The 12,310-nt window shown below is 49.8% G+C and overlaps 1 protein-coding gene across 3 annotated transcripts in view; it reads left to right on the forward strand.

Moving 5' to 3' along the window:
- The first annotated feature begins 999 nt into the window (after nucleotides 1-999).
- The window catches only part of Usp13 (ubiquitin specific peptidase 13), a 110,342-nt gene continuing 99,031 nt past the window's right edge, over nucleotides 1,000-12,310 (forward strand). For 2 of the 3 annotated variants that reach the window (XM_041659014.1, XM_041659015.1), the window contains exon 1: nucleotides 1,000-1,512. In XM_041659014.1, coding sequence (XP_041514948.1) covers nucleotides 1,351-1,512 — 162 coding nt within the window. In that variant the 5' untranslated portion in view covers nucleotides 1,000-1,350. The remainder of the gene's footprint in view (nucleotides 1,513-12,310) is intronic. The other variant, XM_041659016.1, reaches the window with a different exon arrangement.

Consider the following 12,310-nt stretch of genomic DNA (forward strand, 5'->3'; position numbering starts at 1 on the left):
GGGTTAGGCTGAGGCAGGAGGATCACCAGGAGTTCAAGATCAGCTTGGGATACAAACTGAGTCTGTTTCAAAAAACAACAAAAATAAAAACAAAAATACCTTTCAGGTGTTTGCAACATTGGTTCCCAACAACATGTATGACAGCATTTCTCAAACCCGGACTAAGTTGATAAATCTTTAATCAGCTGCAAACACAAGAAACAAATCTCACTGATTTGCATTCAATCCATTATTGGACTTTATACGTTGAACATTTTAAATCAAGTTTCTCTCTATAACCAATTTGTGAACAGACCCAGATCCTAATGGATAGCGAGGAAGTCAAGAGATGTATTTAATTCTTTGTTCCGAAGCAATATGGGGAAGGGAAATTCAGTGACAGCAACAACGACGTTCCGGACCGTCCTGTCTGGATTTGCTGCTTCTGGGTACGGTGGAGTGCTATGTTCTGGTTGCACGTTAGTATGCTGCATGAAGTTAGCGAACCTCAATGAACTCTCTTGTGCTGTAAGAATGGAACTAAACCACACTGTAGGCTGGCTCTATTGGCACATTATTAAGACCCTCCCCCATTTATTATTTTATTTTGAAGAGTCCACAAGCAAGTGCAGGACTATGTACGTTTGCTTATAGATCCTCAAATCAGGCCACTGAATGTTCAACAGGGGACCTTGAGTCATGCAGGAGATATTGTAAAGCCAGGGGGAAAAAAAGACACTCTTATCTTGAAAGGGGGGGGGAGATCGCGACGGCGCCTCCCCTTGCAACATACAAGAAAACCCTGTATTATCGCAAGAAAATAATATATACCTCTCCCCTTCTCTAGGCCCTCTTGGATCCTAGAGTCTTTTATAGACCGTTGCATGTTAAAAAGTGAGAAGCGAGGAAGAGCACGAGAGCGAGGCAACACTCGAGTCCCACCCACCCCTTTCCGATGGAGGGGGAGGTCGTGCTGCGCACCGCTTTTTGTGCGGGATTCCCCCGACCTGGTCCTGGACAGCTGGAGATTGCATCCCCGAGGTGCTGACAACGGCGGGCTGGGCTCCGTGCTCGGGGACCCCGGGACCTCCCCGGCTTTGATTCCAGTGTCCCCACCCGCTCGGCATCCCCCTCCCCGGCGCTGCGGCTGGCGCGCGCCCCGCCTGACGCTGCAGCTGGGCCGGCGACTCGCCATTGGATTAAAAATAGCAGCTCCCGCCCGCTAGCCCGCCCGCCGGGGCAAGGGCCGTATCTCCCCAGCTGGAGCCGAGCCTCAGCCGGAGCGGATCTCCAGCCCGCACGGCAGCAGCTCCCCGGTCCCGCTCTTCCGCTGCGCTGCGCTCCTTCCCAGGCCCGCTGCGCTCCGCGGCCATGCAGCGCCGGGGCGCCCTGTTCAGCGTGCAGAGCGGCGGCAGGAAGATGGCTGCAGGGGACCTGGGCGAGCTGCTGGTACCTCACATGCCCACGATCCGCGTGCCCAGGTCGGGGGACCGTGTCTACAAGAACGAGTGCGCCTTCTCCTACGACTCCCCGGTAAGGAAGATCCCTGGCGTGGTCGCGCAGCCGGCGGCCTAGGAACTGGGTGACGCGCGGGGCAGGGGACCGTATGAAGTGCGGGCCGGGAACCTCGATCTCCTCCTGCTGCTTCTCCTGGCCCAGGGTTTGGCTTCCCAGCACCAAGCGGAGCCTCCCCGGGCTGCGGCGGCCGAAGACAAAGTCCTCTGGGGCCTTTGCTCTGCAAGCCTGCGGCTGGGCTGCCAGGGCCCCGGGCCATCAGCATCCCGCCCACAACTCCAGCACCGAGAAAGGCCAGAAAGAGTTAGTCCAGGGTTCCGAGCTGCTTTCCCGGGTGACAGAGGGCGGGGACGTGGTAGGTGAGAGTTCCCTAGCCCGCGGCGCGCACAGCTAGTCTCAAGTCTCTCTTTTCCTTGCCCAGGGTTTCCCACTGCGGGACAATGCTGATGGCCTCTGAGCTCGCCTCCTCCTACTTCCCATCCTATTCCTTTCTGGCCATTGTCAGGTCCGGGTGGTCCACTAGGGCCACAGAAATAAGGGGCCTGTCGCTAGCTTATGATGGCTCCCTAAAGCCTTTCTCAAATCCTTCCCTTCCAAGTGAGTCACTGGACTGACGTGAGCTATCTGAATTATTAAAAGTTCACTCCCGAATCGTGACCCGGCAGGAGGAGGGGAAGTTAAAAGGCATCCTGGTCTTCCACCGGGGAGCCTGGTGGAGGTTTCCAACCTGGTGGGTTGTGAGCTTGTGTGAAAGCTTGCGAAAGCAGAAGCAGGGTGAAATGCCCCTCTCTGTAGTCAAAATGGGCTTCAAAGTGACTCAGCTGTCTGGCGGCTATCTGCCTTTTTGAGGACCAGGCTATTTTTATCCCTCCACTTTGGATCTCATATGTCACCCAGCAGATCTTGGGGCATCGCGAGGTGCATGGGTTGGAGGGAGAGGCAGGTTTCACAGAAGTTGTACAACATGTTATTCTTAGAATATAGTTATTAGGGGGAGGACCCCCAAATGAGTGGTAAAATCTCAGAAAATTCCCCTCCCCCCTTTAACCTGTGGATCGATTTGGGGGGTGGTGGTGCGCCTCATTTTGTTTGGTATACGTTGGAGTTCTGGGTGGTGAGCATTAATTTGTTTGGTATACATTGGTGTTCTGGTGTTATTATCTTTTCTAGGATTATTTCATTTTTGTATTGTGCTGTTTTAGACGATTTTGATACAAATTACAAATAATTAACAAATTTGTTAATATTTTATTTTCATATCTTTTAAAAAGTCCCAGGTAGAGTGGAGTGGAAGGTTACATATTCTGACTATATTACTCACAGTGACGTCATTGCATCCTGTTACCTCCAGGGTTCTTGGAAAGATCCTTTTCAGGTTGTGTGGACCCTGTGGGGTAGGTTATATTAAAACTCCCAAAGAGTGGAGCATGGCTAGCATCTGGCTTAAGACAGAAGGTGGCCTACCTCCTCAGGACCCGTAAAACGGCTTTCTCCATGGTGGACAGGTTGCTCTACTCATAGACTTTTTTTGTGGGGTAGGTGTGAGAAGTTAGTCAATTGTTGTCACTGGTTTCTTCCACAGATGGGAAGGAACTGGAGCTTTCTGTGAGCTAGACAACGCTCTAGAAGTTTCTCGTTGGTGTGAGTGATGATTTCATGTGTGTTGCTGTGGTTCCGTGGAGGGCGGGGGGACTGGGTCCGTTTACAGGCTATGATTCATCTTGTTTCGTTATATGTATTTCAGGGAAGATGACGAGGGCTTATAACTTAATAATTTAGAGCAGGGTGCTTGGTACTGTGATGTCTTCCGTGTGGTGCTTTAACAGTTCACTGAGAATCCAGTGTGTTTTGAGCACTTGACTTTACCAGCTCACCAATGTGATAAACACAGTTGGATAATGCCAAACGTGCAGAAGTTTCATTCATAAATGTTTTGAGGCTTCGAGAGAAAGGTCAAGACCGTTACATTGGGGGTGGGGGTGAGGGAAGACATCTTCCTTTGGGATAATTTTGAAAAGGAGAATTAAGACAGAAGACAAAGGAGGTGGACATTCCAAACAAGGGGCAAACACACAAACTTTTCCTTTTTGTTTGCTTGTAGTGCACTGGGAATCGAAACGACTGATTTGGCCAAGTGTGCTAGTTTTCTGGTTGCTGAGATAAAATCCCTGACGAGAGCAGCCGCTGAGAGGCAGGATTTACGCTGGCTCGCTGTGCAGTCTGAGTTAGACGGATGGCATGGTGGCGCAGCTGGGGCCGCTCAAGAAAGCAGAAGGCTCAGGCCAACTTGAGAAGCAGACGTAATAACCCCCGGTGGCCCTTGGCTCTAGGAAGACCGCACCAAAGGTTCTGCCACCCCACCCCTTCACAGTGCCACCCCCTGGGGAGAGGGGAGTCACATCATAGCCTCGAGTAAGATGTGACTTCAGAACCGAGGGCCTTGGATCCTGAAAAAGGACTTTCTATCTATCTGTCTGTCTGTCTGTCTGTCCGTCTTTTGTGCTGGCTTTGGACTCAGGGCTTTGTACATGCTAACCTCATACTCTATACTGATCTTGGTTTTAGGTTCTTATACATGTTAGACAAGTATTCTGCCAGTGAGTCATATCCCTAGTTTTCTTTTTATGATTTGAAATAGGGTCTCACTGAGTGGCCGAGACAACTTACTTGCACTTCCTCTGAACCCCAGGCTGACTCTGAACTTGGGATTTTTCCACCTCAATCTCCTAACTAGCTGGTATCACAGGTCTGTGCCATCAACCCTGCTTAGAAAGCTATTTTCCCGTTGATTTTTAAAAGAAAGTATTTAGTTGATGAATTAGTGTGTGTTTCTGTCTGGTGCCTGTGTTTTGTGTGTTTGTGTGTGTTTATGTGTGCATGTTTATGTGATGCACACACATGAGCCATGACTTGCTTGTTGAGGTCAGAAGACAACATGCCAGCAAAAATGGAGTCTGTTTTCTCCTTCTGTCTCTTGAGTTTTGGGGATTGAATTTAGGTCCTCAGGGTTTAGTGGCAAGCACCTTTGTCTGCTGAACCATTTCGCTGGCTTGTGAAAGGCTACTTTTAATAACATGATTTCATGTGCGTTATGGTTTGAATATGAAATACCCCTTGTAGGTTCATATGTTAGGTTATTCCCCAGCTTAGGATATTGCTACTTCGGGAGATTCTGTAAACTTCAGGACAGTAGATCTAGCAGAGGAAGAGAGTTACTGGGGATGGGTCTTTGGTTGGTGGCCTTGTTGTTGGTCCCTTCCTGGCTCTCTGCTCCTGCCTGCCAGGAGGTAGTAAGCCACTCTACCCTCGCCGGATACCTATACCACTGTGGTGTCTTTGCCCAAGTGTGTGAGGGCACATGACCATGAGCAAGGTAGATAGTGATCCCTCCCCTCCAGTTGAATACAGTGATGTAAAGTAGGTATTTTACAGAGGGGGTTGGAGGAAGACAGTGATTACAAGTGTTTGTATAATGGATGTACCAGGCCCTAGGCACAGTTATGAGAACTTTGCAGGCTGTAGTGTGCTGGACACTTTTATACTCCTCATCTCCTTCCTTCCTGCTAGAGGAGGGCTTCTCAGCCTGTGGGTCTTGAACCCCACAGGCTGCACCTCAGATATCCTGCAAATCAGATATTTACAGTATGATTCGTAACAGTAGCAAAAATTTCAGTTATGAAATAGCAACGGAAATAACTTTTTGGTTGGGGGTCACCATCTTATGAGGACCTGCATTAAAGGGCTACAGCACCAGGAAGGGTGAGGACCGCTGCTTCAGAGTTCAGTAGAAACAGATGCTAAAGACACGTTTGTCCCCTTCCCCCCTTTGGCTTTGCCCAGATCTGGCCTCTGGCTCTCAGTGTGTTCAGTTCACCTCTCCTTGACTTGGTTCATCTACGAAGTCTGTGATGTCCTTCCTGGCAGAGCTGGGTGTCAGCTGTTGAGTTGAAAGTTTCAAGAGGTGAAGGCAGGGATTGTGTTGGCCCCCATCTAGTCACTTCCTCCAGGGATCCAGCGTGAGTCTCTAGGGGCAGCTGTTCTCCATGCGTGTGCTTGGTTCTCTTCTGTTTGTAGCTCTAGTGAGGTCACTCTGTGGCTTTTCACTCTGCAGCATGCATTTCCTTGTCCAGTATTGCCTTCCCTGGTGGTCTTTGATCAAGGCTCTTTCTCTCCGACGCCTGACTCCATCCGGCCCCTGGTGCCTATGCTGTATATAATCTGTGTTGTATCCAGGCTCCTGCACTTTGGTGTCGTCTCTTCCGTTCTGCCTTTCTTTCAGTTTATTTTATTCCTTCAATTCTTATTTTTGAATTATTTAGAAGATGTGAAGTCTTGGACGGAGCAGGAGGTTCAGTTCAGGGCACACCACTCTCCTCTGATGCAGAGCAAGCCTCTTGTCTGCCCCTTGTTGTCTACTTATCTTTTGTTGTCTTACCCATCTTTTCGTTGCTATGACAAAATCCATGACAAAGTCACTGCTTTGGCTGATGGTTGAGGGTGCAGTCCATCCTGGCAGGGAATTCATGGTGGTAGGAGTTCAAGGAAGCTAGTCACCTTGCATCCCCAGGCGGGAAACAGGGAAGTGAACGCTGGTTTGCTTTTCTCATTTTTATTCAGTCCTGGACCCTAGCCCATGGGATAGTTTCTCCCCACCTCAATTAACCCATCCTAGAAACCCCCTCAGCGACACGGCCAGAGGTTTGTCTCCTGGGTGACTGTCAAGCTAGCAGTCAATGTCAATCATCACACTGGCCTTTTCTTGGCTCGCTGAAAACCAGGAGGCTGAGAGAAGGCTCAGAACAGGCAGCTCCTGCTGGAAAGCTGTCTCGGGGAAGGAAAAGGGACAGTGACAAGGAGGAAGGACAGCCCTGGCTTCCAGAGCCTGCAGCTGGCAACAAGTCCCTGGGAGGGGAAGCGTGGAATGCACCTCCAGCCTTCTACTAGACCTGCAGCAGAGGGAGAGAGTATTTATCTTCTGACTCCCAGCCCCATCCCCCTGCTGGGAGAGTGTTGATCCAGGACACACCCTCACTTTCCAGCTCAGCTCAGCATTTGTTCTGGAAGGCCCCTTCAGTGCCCCAGGCTTCCAGGAGCAGCAGCAGCCAAGAAGAGCCATTCAGCAGCTCACAGGCCGCCATGTGCGCCCAGGGGACACGAGAAGCAGAGGACTGTCCCGGAACCTCTTAGCTCCCTTCCAGGAGCAGGACTGTTTGCAAAGAATCTTTTCTCCCATTTCCCAAGTTTCTTAGATGGTGACGTCATGGCTGGTTGCCTGTCTTCCCGGGAGTCATAAAATCCTAGCAGAGAAGGGCCTGATAGTCACAGCTGACTGACTTAGCCAGCCAGGAGAGGTTTGAGAGCACATCTGCTTGTGGGAACCTTCATGTTAGGGGTTTGGTAGATCTCCCTGAACGTGTCCACCATGTGTCACTGACACACCGGCAGCAGTACCTCACACGGGCTTAACCTGTGCTCCCAGGGGGCAGCACCATCATACCCTGGAACTGTTGGAAATGGGGGTTCTCGCATCCCAACCCAGATCTCCTGAAACAAATGGCATAGGAGGCTGGCTATTTGTGTTTTAGAAACAGTCTCCTAAGGATTGGGGAGATGGCTCACTCAGTGAAATACTTGTCATGTAAGTGTGCGAACCTGAGATTGGATCCCCAGACCTCATGTAAAAAGCTGGGCATGGTGGTGAGTGCTGTAATCCCAGTGCTGAGGAGACAGGAGGATTCCTGGGGCTCGCTGGCCAGCCAGTCTAGATGAATTGTCCAGCTCCAGGCTCAATGAGAGACCTTGCTTCAAAAGATAGGGTGAAGAACAATTGAGGAAGACATCTAACATTAACCTTTAGTCTCCCTGTGCATATAATGCACACATACCCCCATGCACAAACACGTGAACACACATATACGCACATGGATGTATATCCCTATACACAAACACGTGAACACACATATATGCATATGGACGTTTACCCCATACACAAACACGTGAACACACACACATACACATATGGATGTATACCCCTAAACACAAACACATGAACACACACACATACACATATGGATGTATAACCCTAAACACAAACACGTGAACACACATATACGCACATGGATGTATACCCCTATACACAAACACATGAACACACACACATACACATATGGATGTATACCCCTAAACACAAACACGTGAACACACATATATGCACATGGATGTATACCCCATACACAAACACGTGAACACACACACATACACATATGGCTGTATACCCACATACACAAACACAGGTTCACGTACATACATGCACATATACTGGCACACAAACACGTACTCCCTCTGCTTTTGTGAATTGTTCCACTGCAAACATAGCATCTCTTTCTCCAAACGCCCCACTCTGCCAGTCACTAGATCTGGGTCAGCCTCCTCTCTCCCTTACATGCCAATGCTCAAGCGTCGAGTCTTGCTGGGCCCTTTTAGAAGCTTCTTAACCAAGGACAGTCTCACACTCTGTCCTCTGGAACCTTGCTAGAATGCCTGTTTGATATTATTTCCTGCCCAGAACTTCCCAGTGCTGCTGTTAAGATGACAGCATTTCAGCTTCTCTGTTGTAGAATATTATTTTAAGATGTGTTACTTTTGTTTATGCTATAAAACATTTGTTTAATGATTAAAGGATAGGTTGCATTCTTTTATGTTGCATTTGTTTAACTCTGTGAAGCTGTGTTATTTTGCCTGTCTAAACCACCTGATTGGTCTAAGAAAGAGCTGGACAGCTAATGGCCAGGCAGGAGAAAGGATAGGCAGGGCTGCCAAGCAGAGAAAATAAATAGAAGGAAAAATCTGTAGAGAGAGAGAGAGAGAGAGAGAGAGAGAGAGATCAAGAAGCAAGAGAAGAAGGAGGAGGACTCCAGTTGCCAGTCACCCAGCTACACAGCCAGCTACGGAGTAGGAGGTGAAGAAAGGTATACAGAATAGAGAAAGGGAAAAGCCCAGAGGTAAAAGGTAGATGGGATAATTTGAGAAAAGCTGGCAAGAAACAAGCCAAGCTAAAGCTGGGCATTCTTAGAAAAAGAATAAACCTCTGTGTGGTTTATTTGGGAGCCGGATGGCAGGCTCCCCCCAAAGAGCCAAAAGAGTAATAAAAGCCCCAACTACATCCTCACTTTACTTTGCTGACACACCTGTCTAATGCTTGTTCCCGACACCTGTCCAGTCTTAGGAGCTCCACACCTTACCCGTCTACCTGGCTCTGAGGCTCTCCCCAGGGTGGCCACAGTCATGCCTTAGAACTGGCTCAGCTGTTGACTATGAGAAACCCTACCCGCCCGCTCAGTTAGGTAGGCTCTACTCTGTTTCTTTCTCCTCTGCTTTCATTTGTTTTTAAGCACCTTTTTTTTTGTCACTGTGGGATGCAGATTGTTCAAAAGGGAAAAGAACAGAAAAGTGGAAATTACACTGTTTGTAAGCCTGTGTTACTAAGCCTGAACCTTTTCTGATGGCTTGTCTCTTTCAAACCCTGTACTTATATTTTGGAATAAAAATATTACTCCAAATATTCAGTGTGGTATTTTAATTTTGCTATATTATTGTTGAAGTCCTAAATTTGAGGCTTGAAATGCCAGGGAATGGTGTCTTGGGTGTTTTGTGCACTGTGCCTCTAGGTGCCCCAGGGGCTTTGTAGAATGGACTGCATGACATCCCCCAGAGAGGACGAGAGGCCTGATCTCTGTGGATGCCACCAGGACTGTGCTGCCATCTGTGTTTAGAAGTGTGCGATTGGCCCGAGACCCCTTGTCTGTTTGCACAGTGACTGGCTGGATGAGGGCCGAGACATCAGGACAGCAGCGGAGACACAAATATGATGGATTTGTGCATGCCCAGTACTGGCCTGAGTCAGTGCCTGGATGCAGGAGACTATGTGTTTCCAGTGATGAGAAGCGGAAACTTGGGGTTCAGCAGTGCATAGAGTGCTTCCTCAGCATGTACAGAGCTCTTGTCTGCCCCAGAAATGCGTGATACCAGGGTAATAGTGCAAGCCTGTCATCCTAGCCCGAGAGAGATGGAGTCAAGAGGATCAGGACTTCAAGATCATCCTCCGGTAGCTAGTGAGTTCAAGGCCAGCCTGGACTACATGAAACCCCAATCCCCCCACCGCCATCTTGTTTGTGTCACCGAGTCAGTGTTACGTCTTATGTAGACCCCCACCATTCGGCCTGCACTGGGGTAGGTGACGGAGGAGACAGAGGCCATGGGCAGGAGGAAAGTGACAGATCTCTGTGCCTTCTCCTTGAATGTGTCCCTTACGGAACCAACAAGCACTGGGGACTTTCCTGCACATCCTCTTTTGTCCTAGGGGTATAATAACTGGCAGAAGGGAGATCGTTACTGTAGCAGGTAAAGAAACAGTCAGAGAGGTTAGGTGACTTCAAGGGCTCATTCAGAGTCTGGTGTGTAACAGGTGTGATGTTAGCTCTGATGTGTTATGTGACTGGACCCCTCCTGGATGGGGATGGGATCCTCGTGAAGGCATGAGGCCTTTCACGTGTTTGAGTCAGTAAACTGTCTTCAGGAAGAGCAGGTCAGTGGGGAGGACTGGGCAGCAGGGCTGATCACTATTCCAGGGACTAGAGAGAGGATAATGGTCTCGATCAGATAAGATCTGGTGGAGATCTGGCGGTGGTGACAAATACCTGTGATCCCAGCACGTGGGAGGTGGAGGCAGGAGGACCAAGAGTTCAGGTCCAGCCTTGGTTACTTTGGCAAGTTCAAGGATAGCCTGGGCTATGTAAGACCCTGTCTGCAAACAAATTAGTTCGGATGGACAGGCTTCTTAGGAGTGAGGGAGTAGAGAGAGGCTGGAGTCCAGGCGGCTGCTCTTCTAGAGGAATGGAGACTAGGGGCATTGTGGGAAGTTGGAAACCCAGAGCAAAGGGTCCCAGGAGAAAGTTGCTTTTGTCCTGGAGGATACCCGTTCATCAGGACAGTGGCCGTGGAGATGGAACTTGGGGAGGGGGCAGGTAATAAGCCAGTAGAGAGTTGGTGACTGAGTCCACAGAGCCGGTAGGAGAGGACTCCTGGCCAGTGTCCTGGGAATGCAGTGTGTCAGGGGGGCCATGAGGAAGGTGAGACAGGATATACAAGTGTACTGGGACTCTGTCCTGGCTGGGAAGTTAGGAACAGGAGGGACCTCCAAGGTCTGGGATCCGGGAATGTGGTGGTCTGAAAGCTCTGGATTTGTGAGGGGCTGGGAACGTCTTCTGTTTCCCTGGGAGCCTCCTCTGTGTCACTGGGAATCACCTCTGTGTCCCTGAGAGTCATCTCTATGTCCCTGGTAGCCACCTCTGTGTCCCTGAGAGTCACCTCTGTGTCCCTGGTAGCCACCTCTGTGTCCCTGAGAGTCATCTCTGTGTGCCTGGGAGCCATCTCTGTGTCTCTGGGGTCACCTCTGTGTCCCTGGGAGTCATCTCTGTGTGTTTTCCTGGAATCTTTGGAGGAAGCAGTGCCTGCTATATCCTTCCTGCCTTTCCTCTGACTGATTCCAGTTCAGGTACCCTCAGGCAGGAGCTTGGGATAGTATTTCCTCCAGACCCATGAACAGGCTATATCACAAGCTGTTCTGGGCAGAATAGACGTGACTTCACAGCACCGTGGAGTAGATTCGTAGTGTGTACTTGTGTACGCGATTAGCTCGGAAGGAGAAATGCCTTAAAAGACACTTGTTAGTGGCTGGAGTTGTGCTAACTTTCTCCTAGAGGAGCCAGATGTCGGTTTCTGTGCCCTGGCTGATTCTTTGGGTGTGACTGTGGAGGAGGGGTGACCAGGACATGGACATCCCTGTTCCCAGCAGTTCTTCGAAACAGGATTGGCGGCCAGAACATTGGATGGCCAGGAGGAAAGAGAAGGTAAGAACAGGAATGTGGGGTTGGGAGTATAAAAAGCGGGGAGAAGCTAATTCTTGAATTGTATTTTAGGGGCAAAACCGAATAGGGTAGGGCTGAATAGTTCATGTGCATGGCCACTTGGGGTTCACTGTATGGGATAACGGGTCTCCAGCCTGAGACTTTGTGAGTGGGAATTCTCTCTCCAGGGCCCCCGTTTGGTTTCTGGACACAGCAGATGAGAACGGTAAGACTGAGGATTCCCAACCCTTCTAGTGGTTCAGCAGCGTCGTTCAGCCCAGTCCTCGGGGTCATGGAAACTGTTTTGGGTAGGGTGAGTTTAGCTAGAAGCGGCCTCTTTACAGGGAGTCAGCCGCCCTTTGACATCTGAGAAGGGCACACCTCTCCTCTCTCTACAGGAAAGCCTGGCCCCTCACTCGAGTTGGGTGACTGGCCCTGCCTCTTCTGCCTCAAAGGCAGCAGCCTGGAAGGAAAAGCTGCTCTTTTTTTTTGCAAGCCCTGGCAGCAACTGCGGTGCTTGCCGACAGCCGCCCACCCGACTCCTGCCAATAGAATGACATCTGCTTCTCAGAAATACTAGTCAGCCTTGTGGGGCAGGCTGGCCTGGTTCAGTCTAGCCCCTACTCCTTAATAGCCATGTGACCTTAGCAGGGGCTTCATTTCTGGATGTCTAGGGGAGGTTAGGGGGCCCCAGCCTAGGACATGTGTAATCCTGCTGAACATGTCTCTGTGCTCTCTGCTGTTCTGTGTAGTGACTGTCTTAGTCAATGGTTCCTTTGCTGTGAAGAGACACCAGGACCATGGCAATTCTCATAAAAGAAAATATTTAATTGGAGCTGGCTTACAGTTTCAGAGGTTTAGTCCATTATTGTCATGATGGGCACACAGGCAGATTTGGTGCTGGAGAAGTT

This window comes from Microtus oregoni, unplaced genomic scaffold, assembly GCF_018167655.1.
Source record: "Microtus oregoni isolate MIOR12 unplaced genomic scaffold, Mior012 000010F_ref0000083, whole genome shotgun sequence".
Classification (NCBI taxonomy): Eukaryota; Metazoa; Chordata; class Mammalia; order Rodentia; family Cricetidae; genus Microtus; species Microtus oregoni.